The 15523-nt window shown below is 43.0% G+C and overlaps 1 protein-coding gene across 2 annotated transcripts in view; it reads left to right on the top strand.

Moving 5' to 3' along the window:
* The window catches only part of btk (Bruton agammaglobulinemia tyrosine kinase), a 121404-nt gene that overhangs the window by 33764 nt on the left and 72117 nt on the right, over window positions 1-15523 (top strand). For both annotated transcript variants that reach the window (XM_060832548.1, XM_060832547.1), the window contains exons 2-3: window positions 2381-2544; window positions 6910-7014. In XM_060832548.1, coding sequence (XP_060688531.1) covers window positions 2419-2544; window positions 6910-7014 — 231 coding nt within the window. In that variant the 5' untranslated portion in view covers window positions 2381-2418. The remainder of the gene's footprint in view (window positions 1-2380; window positions 2545-6909; window positions 7015-15523) is intronic.

Raw genomic sequence — 15523 nt, 5'->3', positions numbered from 1 at the left:
AGCCAGCCTCGGTAGCAGGAATCTGGCTGTCATTGCTATCATTTCCAAAACTGCATATTTGTTTGCAATGGAAGTAACCAAAGGAGACTCCTGTACTACCTGTCTACTTCTACAACCTTTCCTCACGGTCACCCATCTATCTGCCTCCTCTACAACCTTTCCTCACGGTCACCCATCTACCTGCCTCCTCTACAACCTTTCCTTACGGTCACCCATCTACCTGCCTCCTCTTCAACATTTCCTCACGGTCACCCATCTACCTGATTATATCTGTGGTGTTTCCACCTTCCTGAAACTCATCTACCTGCCTCCTCTACAACCTTTCCTCACAGTCACCCATCTACCTGCCTCCTCTTCAACCTTTCCTCACGGTCACCCATCTACCTGATTATATCTGCGGTGTTTCCACCTTCCTGAAACTGCCAACTTTCTGATTCCTGTAAGTTCCTCATTGCCTCTAATTGCCGGTCCAACCACTCCATATGATCTGACAGGACATAGTCTCCAGGAACAACTGACCTCTTCCATTCTGCAGTCCCTCAGTGATCCAGCCTTGGTTACCTCCTCTTCCTTGTCATAAACTTATCTTTAAGATACCATCATTAGCCATGGTGTCAAGCATTCCATTGGCACCCAACCCTACCTTGTCACCCAGTTTCTTAAGCTCTCCACTACTTTTATACTGTTACCTTTGGCCCTCAGTTTTGGCCCATCCCACAAACTGAGCTCCCTTGCAGTGGATTCCAGTTCCTTTGCCAGCTATACTGCCAGGATACACAGTTGTGGTCTCCCAGTTGATCCCATTGTTTTGTAAGGTAATTGTTCTGAAAAAGTTAACTTTGAAGTTTCATATAGCTCCACCCATGGATGGTGAAAGTCTGTAGGTGGAGAAGAAACAAGGTTTCTGTGGAAACAGACTTGTCATCTCCAGTTCTGATAGTCATTATAATTGTACGTAACTAGCCAATGTAGCTAATACCCATTGCTTTAATGCAGCAAACGGTATCTTGCTGTGTAAGGCAAATGCCTATTCTTGTTAAGGCTTGATAATTTACATGTTCTGCCACTGCTAATTTGAAAGACCATTATACTTACCACTCAAAGCAGGATTTAGAGAGGCCATGGACAGATTCAAAGGCTTCCTTATGGGTCTGCTCCTAACCTGGCCAAAGTGATCATCAACAGGTCCAGGCTGTAGATCATGAAGGAGGTCATCGTATGAACTATCTAACCCCCTTCCATGGTTATGTTGCATTCGGGTAGCCATTGAGATGGAGCATGCAGTACACCAGCACAAGAGGGGCCTTTAGAGGTGAGTGGGCACCACAGGGGCTGAAGTGCATCATCACCTCAGATAATAATATTTTGATTTGATTTTGAAAAGTTTCATTTGGAGTTCTGTAAGTTTCCATTAGTTGTTTGATTTTATTTCTATTACAGTGCACCAGTAGGGCCTATTTAACCTGATAATATTTTGTTTTAAGAGAACAGAAAGGAGATTACTGTCACCACAAGCCACCAGTAAATGATACTGCAGCATATGACACCCATGTCCTCGCATCATCCCTCATATCCTTATTTTTACTGCACCAGCTGGGGAAAACCCACTATTATTGGCTAATGAGCCTGTATATCTGATTTTTACTATGTTTTCCCAGAATGCAGTAGCAGTAGGTTGATTGGAAATCCTGTTCCCATCATTTAGAAGATGCAATTCTAGGTCACTCAATGATCTGACCCAATGATTGAAGTAGATTAGATTAGATTCCCTACAGTATGGAAACAGGCCACGTGACCCACACCGACCCTCCAAAAAGTAACCCACCCAAACCCATTCCCCTACCCTATATTTACCCCTGACTAATGCAGCTAACACTATGGGTAATTTAGCATGGTCAATTCACCTGACCTGCACATTTTTGGATCATGGGAAGAAATCCACGTAGATACTGGGAGATTTTGCAAGCTCCACACAGATGGTCGCCCGAAGCAGGAATCGAACCTGGGTTCCTGGCGCTGTGAGGCAGCAGTGCTAACCACCTAGCCACCTACAAAGGAATGCAAGGACAAATGCATACGCTGCAAGTGTGGAAGGCATGACTTGCAAATTTCAACAACGCACTTGGTCAGTGTGGCGTTTAAACTTATGACCTTGATATTATTAGCGCCACGCTTTAACCATCTGAGCTAACTGACCTATGAATTAAAGTTAGTGTTTGAAGTCAGTTGTAAATGAGTCTTGTAAAGAGTCTTCCAGGCATCACTGGGCTGTCCTCGAATTAGGAGAGGGCGAGATGATTGGCATTCATGGACCAAATTCTTCTGTTTCTACTCCCATTTTTTCATGTCCTTGATGTTTCTCCCTGTTTCTCTCTGACAGGAACTCTCAGTGGTTGTCTGCTCCCATCAAAGGCACTCATGGAGGAGGTGTTCATTAAGAGATCACAGCAGAAGAAAAAGACATCACCTCTCAACTACAAGGAGAGATTATTCATCCTGACTGACACCAAAATCTCCTACTATGAATATGACAGTGAACGAATGGTAAGTGTCTATTTTTAGAGGTTTCTGATGCACCTGAAGCCTAGATATTAACTGGAGCAATGTTGTTCAGCAGGAAGTTTGTGAGTAGCAAGAGTATTTTTTGTTCTGTCGTGAAACATGGGTATCACTATCATTTATTGCCCATCTATAGTTGCCCTTGAGAAGGTGGTAATAATCTGCCTTTTTGAACTGCTGCTGTCCACATGCTGTAGATTGACCCACAATTCCAGGATTTTGATTTAGCGACAGTGAGTGAATGGTAATATATTTCTAAGTCAGGATGGTATGTGGCTTGGAGGGGAACTTGAAAGCAATGGTGTTCCCATGTATCTGCTGCCCTTCTCCTTCTGGCTGGAAGTGGTTGTTGTTTTGGAAGATGCTGTCTAAGGAGCATTGGTGATGGTTTTGAGAGTGGATGTTTAGGATGGTGAGCGTGGTGCCAGTCAGGTGGGCTGCTTTGTCTTGGTAAAACAGAAGCTACTCGAAGTGAGGGCTAGATGTTTTGCATTTTCAATCCGCTGCATTCTTAGGCGCATCTGAGGTCGATGCAATTCTGTGAAAATGCAGCTTTCAAGTCCAATTGGGACATCAGTGCCCTGAATAATAACTGGCTGTAGTTTTACCTCTTTGTTTCTCCTCAGCTTGTGGTGATTCAGCTGCTCAAGACAGAGCAGGAATTGATGCTGAAGGCACAGCACTTGGGCAGTGCTCCTGCTAAGGGAGCAGTGCAGCATCTCAATATCCAGGGGTCCAAAACACTATACACAACTTTTCTGTGGCTGAGGTAAAGGAACAAAGGCAAAAAAATTGGACAACATTGAATGTTGGTGCCTGTTCCTCAATTGTGCACTCAGTTTGGAGCATCTAATGGGGTTAAGAATCCATTAGTCACCCAAGAGATCTTGATTAATTTTGACTGCTGAGGACTTGAGATAAAAATCTAAGCCCGATTTGGTGTACTGCATTTGTGATGTGCTGAGCCAGAGATTGCTGGCCCTGATTTGTTAGGTCAGCACATTCAAATAGTGCTAGGTGTCCCACTTCTTACCCTCTGTAAGTTTAAGGTATGCAAAATTCTGCTGCCTGTGTCTTAACTGACACCAGATCCCACCCTCTGATCACCCTCTGTGTCCTCTGAACTGATGCTAAAATTCTCATCCTCGTTTACAAATCCCTCCATAGACTCCCTCCCCCACTCTGAGATGCTGGAATGTCTTTCAGCCCATCAAGCCTCTCAGCAGTTATTCAATCTGAGTCTCTCTAGCTTCTCTGAAGTTAATACTTTCACCATTTAGGACAAAGATGAAAAGGCATTCCTTCTTTCAGAGGGATGTTGTGATTGGAATTCCTTTCTCTGGAAGACATTGGGCTTTGGGTCATTGAATATAATCAAGGCCGAGTTAGAGAGATTTTTGATTGAGAAGGGCTTAGGCTGGTACGTGGAGTTAAGGTCACAGTCAGATCAAACATGATTGTAATTTTTAAAAGTTAATTTGTTCATGGGATGTGGATGCCCAGGGAACAATTGAGAGTTAACTACATTGCTGTGGATCTGCATTCACATGTAATCCAGCCCAGGTAATGATGGCAGTTTCTTTCCCTAAAGGGATTAGTATAACAGTTGGGTTTTTCCCTCGACAATCGGCATTGATGGTCATCATCAAACTGTTAATTCCAAATTTTTGTTGAAGCCAAATTCTATCATCTGGCGTGGCAGGATTTGGACTTGGAATATTATCTGTGTCTATGGATTGACAGTCCAGCGACAGTCCCACTTAGACCATCACCTCCCCTGTATGATGGATCTGGCTTGATGGGCTGGATAGGCTATTCATGCTCCAGTTATTTAGTCTTTGATGAGAGAAACCATGTCAGTGTTTTGAGTTTGAAATATTAACTCTACTTCTGTCCCCACAGATTCTCTCAGGCCTGTTGAATGTTTCCACCAGATTCTGTTAGCATTTCTAATATCTCTGTCATATTTTGTTTCATAATGGGAATCTTGGCAGCCCACAAATCAGTAAACACCTTCCACCAGCTCCTCACAAAGGTTAAAGACCCGACACCCACTTCCAACAGGATGAACGTTATCGACAAAACACTCTGCAAAGACTGAGAAAAACATTACACAGGACAAACAGGAAGAAAACTGACTATACAAGTGCACAAAGATCAGGTTACCACTGCCAGACATGGCCTGCACTCTCACATTTCCAACCATACTGACAATGAAGGACACAAATTCAACTGAGACAATGTAACCATCTAAGTACAGGCAAAACAGAGACATGCCAGAGAATTCCTTGAAACTTGGCTCTCCAACCGGAACTTTGGGGGTGGCACAGTGGCTCAGTGTTAGCACTGCTGCCTCACAGCGCCAGGGACCCAGGTTTGATCCCAGCCTCAGTTTGCAGATTCTCCCCATATCTGTGTGGGTTTCCTCCGGGTGCTCCGGTTTCCTCCCACAATCCAAAGATGTTCAGGTCAGGTGAATTGGCCATGCTAAATTGCCCACAGTGACAGTTGCATGAGTAGGGGAGTGGGTCTGGGTGGGTTACTCTTCGGAGGGTTGGTGTGGACCAAAGGGCCTGTGTCCACATTGTAGGGAATCTAATCTAATCCAATCAATCAATAGACTGGACCCGATATACAAACTACACAGATACAGAACTGGAAGTACCAACAAACAGCGACATATAAATACCAGACAGGACAGACTACCAACACCTTAACAAAGACACACTGATGTCATCTAGCGAGGTGATGGAACGTTTGCAGAAAACAGCAGCTCAACAAACAAATCCATGACTTCATTGTATCAATATATAATATATATTAGAAACCATTACGAAATAGAAGTGTTAGGCTGGGCAAGGCCAGGGTGGGAATGTAGCCTTTGTAAAGCTAGGCCTGGTGATAGATTGTCACAATAGATAGGAAGGGGAGTGATTGGTAAGTGTGAACATCACTGAGTTGGCTGTCATATCTCGGGACAAGGCTGTGGCACTTTATAAGAACATTTTCCGTTGAATGAATCTAGCAGAGGCAGCTAAAAAATGGAGAATGCTGTGGCTAGATTATGAACATGGTGCCCTGTGGGAGGAAACAGTACCACACACAGAAAATACAGGGGAAACTCAGCAGGTCTGTCAGCAGCCATGGAGAGAGAAAAACAATGAATGTTTTGGATTCAGTATGATTCATCTTCAGAACTGTTGATGGACCAGCAAATCTCGTGAATGAGACAGGTCTTATGCCCTTCATTTCCAAGTATTTCTCTTTTTTTCCCTGTTTCTTCTTCTTGGCATGTACCTTTCGGCCAGATTTGAAGGGCTCGCGGATCCTCACATATCAAAGGAAAAGGCAATTCCTGAAGTCTGGTCACAGCTCCTCGAAATTCAGGCACAAAGTCCAGACACTCTTCAAGTTGAAGGAGGCTGAAGGGTTTTTCTGTGTGAGCTGAGCAAGCAAACCTTTGGGAAGACCACAGGCCTGTGAGACTGAGGCTGTAGCACAAGGGAGACTAGGGGTGGGGATGGTGAAATCAGTTATGTTATATGCATGTATACTCGTATATATATATATATATATATATGTGTGTGTATGTATATAGATCTCCAGGAGTGGCTCTGGCCTGATACCTTCTTTGGTTATCAGGAACCAATTTCCCAAAAGAGTGTTCAGTTCCTCAACCTCATGAGCAAGGGGCCAAATACTCATCTGAAGCAGTTGCCTACCCAAGTAAATTAATCAGAGATCTACGTTGTCTAGCATACTGATAAAGGTCTGAGGAATGCCACTTTAATGATATCATATGGAGCTGTGAGCAAACAGGTTAGGATTTCAAATGACCCAGCATCTGGTCCTCTGGATTAAAGTCTATCATCTAAATGTAACTTGTAACTAGTTGCGAACATACAACAAAATAAAGCTTGTTCAATACAAGAGATTCTTACAGTTCACCAGGAAGTGATTTTCCTCTCCCACATTAGACAAAGCAATGTATTACGAAGGGGTGCAGCATAGAATGATTTGGATCTTGGTTATTTGCATGTGTTGGGTGGATATACTGATTAAGAGAGAATGTATCCATGATATTACTCCTAATTCAACAGATTCCTGCTCGGTTCACTGCAGGAGAATGTCACGGACCTGAGGTAACATCATTTCTCCAAGCCAAGGGAAACCTGAAGCAATCTGAAGTTTCAGGGAAGAGGAGAGAGTCATCACATTCAGGTTAAAGAGAGAGAGAGTGACACAGCAACTTCAGGAGAGAGAGAGAGTCAGCACCGTTGAGGGAAGAAGGTTAGGGGCTCATTCGGTTAAGAATATATTTGAATTTAATTGAATCTATTTTCTCTCCAGAAACGAGGGAACAAGAAAGGGTCAATCGAGATGGAAAAAGTCAAGTGTGTGGAAAGAGTAACTGCTGAGGAAAATTGTCCCCTGGACAGGCAGTATCCATTCCAGGTGAGTGCTAGACTGGTCACACTCTGACTGGGGAAAAATAGAGCAGAGGAACTCTGGGACATGAAAATACCATTCAATCCTCAAACCAGCAGGAAGATCAGGGTCAGAGGGCAGAATGTCAGTATTGTACAGGACATTACACAAAGGAAAAGAGGGAATGTCCAAAATGGGGCAAATAGTGCATTAACTACAAGTAGCTGCATCTCTTAACACACGAATACTTAGTAGGAAAGAAGCAAAGTCCGGCTTTAAAGATGGTGCTGAGGGATGCAGGAGGATGATTCTGATTAATTAGAGTCATAGAGTCATAGAGATGTACAGCATGGAAACAGACCCTTTGGTCCAACCTGTCCAAGCCGACCAGATATCCCAATCTAGTCCCACCTGCCAACACCCGGCCCATATCCCTCCAAACCCTTCCTATTCATATACCCATCCACATGCCTCTTAAATGTTGCAATTGTACCAACCTTCACCACGTCCTCTGGCAGCTCATTCCATACACTTACAACCCTCTGCATGAAAATGTTGCCCCTTAGGTCTCTTTCAGATCTTTCCCCTCTCACCCTAAACCTATGCCCTCTAGTTCTGGACTCCCCAACCCCAGGGAAAAGACTTTGCCTATTTATCCTATCTATGCCCCTCATAATTTTGTTAACCTCCATAAGGTCACCCCTCAGCCTCCAACACTCCATGGAAAACAGCCCCAGCCTCTTCAACCTCTCCTTGTAGCTCAGATCCTAAAACCCTGGCAACATCCTTGTAAATCTTTTCTGAACCCTTTCAAGTTTCACAACATCTTTCCGATAGGAAGGAGACTAGAATTGCACGCAATATTCCAACAGTGGCCTAACCAATGTCCTGTACAGCCGCAACATGATCTCCCAACTCCTGTACTCAATACTCTGAGCAATAAAGAAAAGCATACCAAACACCTTCACTATCCTATCTACCTGTGACTCCACTTTCAAGGAGCTATGAACCTGCACTCCAAGGTCTCTTTGTTCAGCAACACTCCCTAGAACCTTACCATTAAGTGTATAAATCCTGCTAAGATTTGCTTTCCCAAAATGCAGCACCTTGCATTATCTGAATTAAACTCCATCTGAATTAAACTCCATTGGCCCATCTGATCAAGATCCTGTTGTAATCTGAGGTAACCCTCTTTGCTGTCCACTCCACCTTCAATTTTGGTGTCATCTGCAAACTTACTAACTGTACCTCTTTTGCTCGCATCCAAATCATTTATGTAAATGACAAAAAGTAGAGGGCCCGGCACCGATCTTTGTGGTACTCCACTGGTCACAGGCCTCCAGTCTGAAAAACAGTCCTCCACCACCACCCTCTGTCTTCTACCTTTGAGCCAGTTCTGTATCCAAATGGCTAGTTCTCCCTGTATTCCATGAGATCTAACCTTGCTAATCAGTCTCCCATGGGGAACCTTGTCGAATGCCTTACTGAAGTCCATATAGATCACATCTACTGCTCTGCCCTCATCAATCTTCTTCACATTGTTCAATAATTAGGTCTCAAGGTGATCAATGGAATGTGACTGTCCAAGTGATAACTGCAGAAGGAGAACACCAAGTGAGTGTAAAGTGTCAGATAGACACTGGTGCTTTGTGGAACACCCTGAGCTTCGGCAACTTGTGCAGTGGCTCAAGAGGGAGATCTGAAGATGAAGCCCCTTTTGTGAGATTGATTGATTGATTTGATTTATTGTCATGTGTACCTTAGCACAGTGAAAAGCTTTGTTTGCAAGCAATACAGGCAGATCATAAAAAGTAAGGATGTACAAATCATAGGATGCTTGGACAGATTGAGGCCTACAGGGTTACACTGCACAGGAGGTGGACAAAGCGAGATCAACATTAACAAGATTGAAGATATGCTGGAGCAATTCTCATTCACAGAGTGGAAATGAAACTGATAGCTTCAGATATTAAGCAAAATCCACTCACCCCAGTTGAAGCAAGTCTAAAGCTTGCATTAATAAGCCGGCATGGCTTTTGTGGTGCTGTGGTAGTGTCACTATCTTAGAGTCAGGAGGCCTGGATATAAGTCCCACCTGCTCCAGGTGTGAGTAATAACATCGCTAAACAAATTGATGTTTTTGAAAGTAAGACACTACTTGTGTCAGAAGCGACAGCATTTCACAGATCACTAAGCCATTGGTTGCTGAACAGATCCTTGAAGGTTACCAAAATGTTTTTACAGATCTTGATTATCTTCCTGGTGAATATCATCTGAAAGGAAATGAACATGTGAAACCAATTCAGAATCTGTCAAAGGGATCCAGCTACCCTGATGTCCAACCTGAAAGACATGACAGAGTAAATGGTAGCTCCATTGACTGAGGAGGTACTAAAAAATGGGAAGAAAGGAAAGAAGAACAAGAAATTATTTCTTAAAGAGCCGGCAGCTGATGATAAGCAACTGAAAGCAGAAGAAGGAGTCAATACAGAACTGCAGAGAACAAACTGAGATCAGAAAAAGAATGAAACAAAAAGAAAAAAGTGCAGTTGAAGATGCCTCAAGTTAAATACACAGTCATGTTTCAGCATTGATTCCTATTTGCCCTCGAGAAGGTGCTCGGAAACTGCCTTCTTAAACTGCCGCAGACTACCTTCTGTAGGGAGGGAGTTTCAGGATTTTGTCCCAGAGATAATAGAGGAACAGTGGTATATTTCCAAGTCAAGATGGTGAATGGCGTGGTAGGGAACTTGCAGGTTGTGGTGTTCCCATATATCTGCTGCCCTTATCTTTCTGGATGGTCGAGGTGTTGGTTTATGGTATTGTCTAAGGACTCTTGGTAAATTTCAGCAGTGCATCTTATAGATAGTACACACTGCTGCTACTGAGTGTTGGTGGTGGAGAGAATCGATGTTTGTGGATGCAGTGCCAATCAAGTGGGCTACTTTGTCCTGGACAGTGTCAAGCTTCTTGAATATTGTTGCAGCCACACGTATCTACGTAAATGGAGAGTATTCTATCACACTCAAGAGGTGCCCTGTAGATGGTAGTCAGGAATTGAGTTCTTGCATAGCCTCTGACCTTGTTTTATAGCCACTGCATTTGTATAACAGTCCAGGTCAGTTTATGGTCAATGGTAATTCCAGCACTGTCAATACCGGGGAATTCTGTGGTGGAAATGCCACTGAATGTTCAGCATTGTTGGTTCGATTATTCCTTATTAGAGATGCTCATTGTCTGGCTATTTTGTGGTATGAATGTTACTTACCACTGCTCAGCATAAGCCTGAATCCTGTCCAGGTTGTATTGCATTTAAACATGGACTGCTTCAGTATCTGAGGAGTTGCGAATGGTGCTGAACATTGTGCAATCATCGGCCAATATTCCCACTTCTGACCTTATGATGGAGGGAAGGTCATTGATGAAACAGCTGAAGATGTTTGGGCCCAGGACTCTCCCCTGAGAATCTCTTGTAGAGATATCCTGGAGCTGAGATGATTGACCTCCAACAACCACAACCAACTCCTTATGAACCAGCGATAACTAATTAGTGGAGAGATTTTCTGCTGAATTCCATTGACTTTTGCCTAGTGTGGCTTGATGCCACACTCAGTTGAATTTGGTCATGAGGTCAATGGCTGCCTCTCTGACCTTACTTCTGGAATTTAGCTCTTTTGTCCATGTCTTGACCAAGGCTATAATGAGGTCAGGAACTGAGTAGCCCTGGCAGAACCCAAACTGAGCATCACTGAAAAGATTATTGCTGAGCAGGTGCTGCTTAATAGCACTGTTGTAATTGACTGATGGGGTGTTAATTGGCTATGTTGGATTTGTCCTGCTTTTGTGTACAAGACATACCTAGACAATTTTTCACATTGTCCGTGGATGTCATTGGTGTCACTGTACTGGAAGAGCTTGGTTAGTGTGTAGTAATTTGTGTCTTCAGCCATTTCCTGATATAGCATTGAGCGAATTCAATTCCACTAAAAGCAAAAATGTTTTGCCTGGATTGTGGTAAGGTGAGAGTTGGAGTAAAGATATAGTGACCAGCATGTGTAAAAATTGCACAACCATTTGTTGGATTCGTCAATAATTTAGGAACATTATTTCCTATTTTTTTCTCCGAATGTGATCTTCTGCGAATAAAATGGTAGCAACAATGAAGTGCTACAAAGTCAATGGTGAAATTACCTTGCAGTGTGATGCCAGCAAAATGGGACTTGCAGCAAGGACAACCGTTTGCATTTCCATCCAAGGCAATTAATGCAAACTGAACAGAACTATGCTCAGATCGAGAAAGAGCACTTGGCTATTCTCTCACGTGTCAGCAATTTAAATGATACCTGTTTGGGAGAGACAAAGTGACAGTGGAGTCTGACCACAAGCCACTTCAAAGCGTATGCCACAAACCATTTTAGTTTAGCATGAAAGAGTCTTCAAAGGAAGTTACTTTGCTATGAGCTATCATATAGACGTGATATACAAGAAAGAGAAAGAGATGTACGTTGTGAACCCACTGTCAAAATCAACACTGCCTATGAAGAAAGTTGAGGTTGCTCTGACAGAATGTAAAATCATTTGATTGAACAGGAAGTACCAATTTGCCATGCTCAGTTAAAGACATTGAAAGGCAACATCTTGATCAAATAAAATGACTTATACACCTCTCCAAGTGCTGTAGAAAGTTATGACATGTTGTTATAAGAGAATGTTGGACATACAGCGGTAAAGAGGTTGTTCAAGATGGAATCTTGTACAAAGAAACTAGATCATTACCACTAAAGACTTGATAAAGAGATGCTGAAGTGTATCTGTGCAAAATGATCAATGCATGGAGTATAGGAGTTGGGAGGTCATGTTGCAACTGTACAGGACATTGGTCAAGCCACTTTTGGAATACTGCCTTCAGTTCTGGTTGTCCTGATTTATAAAAGATGCTGTTAAACTTTAAAGAGTTCAGAAAAGATTTACAAGGATGTTGCCAAGATTGTAGGGTTTGAGTTATAGGGAGAGGCTGAATAGGCTGGGGCTGTTTTCCTGGAGCATTGGAGGCTGAGGGGTGATCTTATAAGACTATGTAAAACCATGAGGGGCATGGATAGGGTGAATAATTGAGGTCTTTTTCCAGAATCTAGAACTAGAGGACGTAGATTTAAGGTGAGAGGGGAAAGATTTAAACAGACCTAAGGGGCAATTTTTTCACACAGAGGGTGGTGCATGTATGGAATGAACTGCCAAAGGAAGTGGTGGGAGCTGGTACAATTCCAACATTTAAAAGGCATCTGGGTGGGAATATGAATATGAAGGATTTAGAAGGGTATGGGCCAAATTCAGACAAATGGGACTAGATTAATATAGGATATCTGGTCATCATGGACAAATTGGATCAAAGGGTCTGTTTTCATTCTGTACATCTCTATGACTCTCTGACTCTAAGTGATCAAGGAACTGGATCAAGCTGAGGAAGAGAAGAGACTTGCTCTACTGGTGAAACATGGCAATAAAATTTCCACCATTGCTAACTAGTGATGCGTTCTAAGTTCAGCAAGATCAAGAGCCATAGAAAACACATGATAACATGGCAGATCATTCATGAAGCTGACAGTCTACTGCTTCACTCTCACAGGAACTGATTACCATGTCACAGTAGCTTTCGCCTTTGATTAATCGGAGCTGGACGGTAATAATTATCACTTCAATTGTCACAAAAAATACACTTCAGCCATTTCAGAATTCCCCACATTATGCTGAGTGACAGTGGTGCTCAGTTCATGAGTGAAGAATTCAGATGTTTCATGTAAGATGGACAAATTCAGCATTATACATCATCCCCACACAACCCCCAGTCAAATGGAGAGGCTGAGGGGGCAGTGAAAATCTCTGTAGAAACCATGAAGAAATGACACAAATCCTGTAAAGAGTTGGACAAGACATCGTTCTGTGAAAAACCACATCTTGCCAAGACATGCCCAGTCCAAAGACTAATGTCACACTGCATTCAAGCTATTCTTGCAAAGGTGAAATACTAGAGGAGCTGGAAGCAGTAGTAGATGTGTTTGATGACTTAAAGTGAAATGACAGCAAGCTAAATTTCACTGACAGAACTGTTTAGTCATTGCCAGAGCGGAGATTTAGTGAGCCAGTCACACTGTAAACTCTCAATGAGAGTCAGGCCAAGTAATAACTTGGGACCTATACGCAGCAGTTGCTATCTTGATCGTACATAGTGAATGTGAACAACCACATGTAATTGTTGGGGTCATATACAACGAGAGAAGCTTTACTTACACGGCTTCCTTGTAATTTTGACTTGAGAACTATCTACACTTGTGTGGAAAAACTAAAGGAAAGGTTGTCAGCATGGATAATGACCGGTTCAAAGGTGAAGTAAATTGGAAAACATTTCTTGGGTGGAACCAAGCCTGGCTAAGTCCATGCTTGGTTTGAACACTTCAAGTGTGGCAGGAAAAGGAGACTGAGAGAGCTGGAGGTCCACAACAAGCAGACTCTGGAACAGAGGGAGTTCGGGAGTCAGAGAAGCTGCGATGAGTTTGAAATTCAACTTAATGAACAGGTGAAGAGTAGGAAGAGTGAGTAGGAGAGGAGAAATTGAAGGAAGACAAAAGAGGGAGGTTGAGAGGAGCAATGAGAAAAAACAGAGAAGAAAGTAAACAGACAGAGACTGGAGGTGACAAGTGATGGAGGGATTGTCAATGCTATGTGTAAAATCAATCATATTGACCAAACATGGCTTAGTTATTTAGGTAATCAAGCTAGCGTCTGCTCTCTGTTTGGATTTGGGCTTTGAAGATAATCAACATGCTCAATGGTAAACAAAAGGGGAACTGAAACCCACTGTTGTTATTTTGATTGTCTCTGATTTCAAATCAGCCACTGAATCATGGAAAGATTCATTCTTACAGTGAGTATGCACCTTAGATTGAGACTGCAAAATGAGTCTTCTCAATGAGAAATGATTTAAAAGCATTTTTTTCACTGGTTTCCAACCCAGCGCTGAAATCCTTCAAAAGGTGAATTCTCACCCCAACACTCAAACATAGTGCACCTTTAACCAACGACTGCCTGCCTGAAGAGGACCCCAGTATTGACTCCTGACAGAGGGGCAACCCCTTTAAACATTGATTCAGTGAAACGTAGACTTGCAACATTCCAACTTCAAGAGCTGACACCATTCAGAATAACTCAATTTTGAGTTATGATATAGAGGAGCCGGTGTTGGACTGGGGTGGGTAAAGTTGAAAATCACACAACACTAGGTAATAGTCCAACAGGTTTATTTGGAAGCATTAGCTTTCCGAGCACTGCTCCTTCATCAGTGGGTTGTGGAGCATAAGGTCTGAGTCCATGAAAAGATTCAATTTTATTGAATGGAGCAGGCTCAAAGGGCCAGATGGCCTACTCCTGGTCCTAGTTCTTATGTTCTTATGAAGGAGCAGCGCTCCGAAAGCTAGTACTTCCAAATAAACCTATAGCCTGGCAATGTGTGTTTTTTTTAAAATTTTGAATTAATTCATTGACACCAAACTGATGGTGAAGTGACATAGGTTCAGACAGAGGACAACAGGACACATGTCAAAGATGATTGGCTCAGTTGATTGCTCAGACTGAGGAAGACAGGCAGAATCTTCTTGTGCCTTTGGCTTCAGTAAGTGGTAATCCTGGTTACAAGGGCTAAGCTGTGCCGGAACACAGGACCACAACAAGGCTGGGTTATGTTGTAGTGCAGTGATTCTGAGGGCGCAGCTACAGTGGTCAGTGGTATGGAACAGTAGGTCAGATTAAGCTATAGTTCCCTCACACTGCTGTTTTACTCATTGAATCAAGGGAAGATACTGCAAGATGCATCTGTAATGGCACAGCAGAGGCCTTTCAACTCACCAAGACCGTGTGTCTCTGTGTGTAGTAACTCAGCATGTCTCACATCCCCAATCCACACCTCGCCTCCTTCCAGTTTGAAGGGTCCACAGAATATCTTTTTGAAATCATGTACAGGCTCAAATCATGTTTTTTCAAAGGATTGTATTTTAGTTATCTATTTTGAAAAAGTTCTTCGAATGTTTGCCAATTTTAGATTAGATTAGACTTACAGTGTGGAAACAGGCCCTTCGGCCCAACAAGTCCACACCGACCCGCCGAAGCGAAACCCACCCATACCCCTACATTTACCCCTTACCTAACACTACGGGCAATTTAGCATGGCCAATTAACCTGACCCGCACATTTTTGGTGTGTGGGAGGAAACCGGAGCACCCGGAGGAAACCCACGCAGACACGGGGAGAACGTGCAAACTCCACACAGTCAGTCGCCTGAGTCGGGAATGTTTTATTTACCTTCATACTTTTCAATGGCAAATCCCCATCATAGGACCCCGACCATTTGTAATTTCCCCATTGAATCACTCACCATCTGATGTAGAACATAGAACATAGAACATAGAAAGTGGAAGAGTACAGCACAATACAGGCCCTTCAGCCCACGATGTTGTGCTGAGCATTTATCTTAATCTAAGATCAA

This window comes from Hemiscyllium ocellatum, chromosome 11, assembly GCF_020745735.1.
Source record: "Hemiscyllium ocellatum isolate sHemOce1 chromosome 11, sHemOce1.pat.X.cur, whole genome shotgun sequence".
Taxonomy (NCBI): domain Eukaryota; kingdom Metazoa; phylum Chordata; class Chondrichthyes; order Orectolobiformes; family Hemiscylliidae; genus Hemiscyllium; species Hemiscyllium ocellatum.
This window is presented reverse-complemented; position numbering and strand designations above follow the sequence as displayed.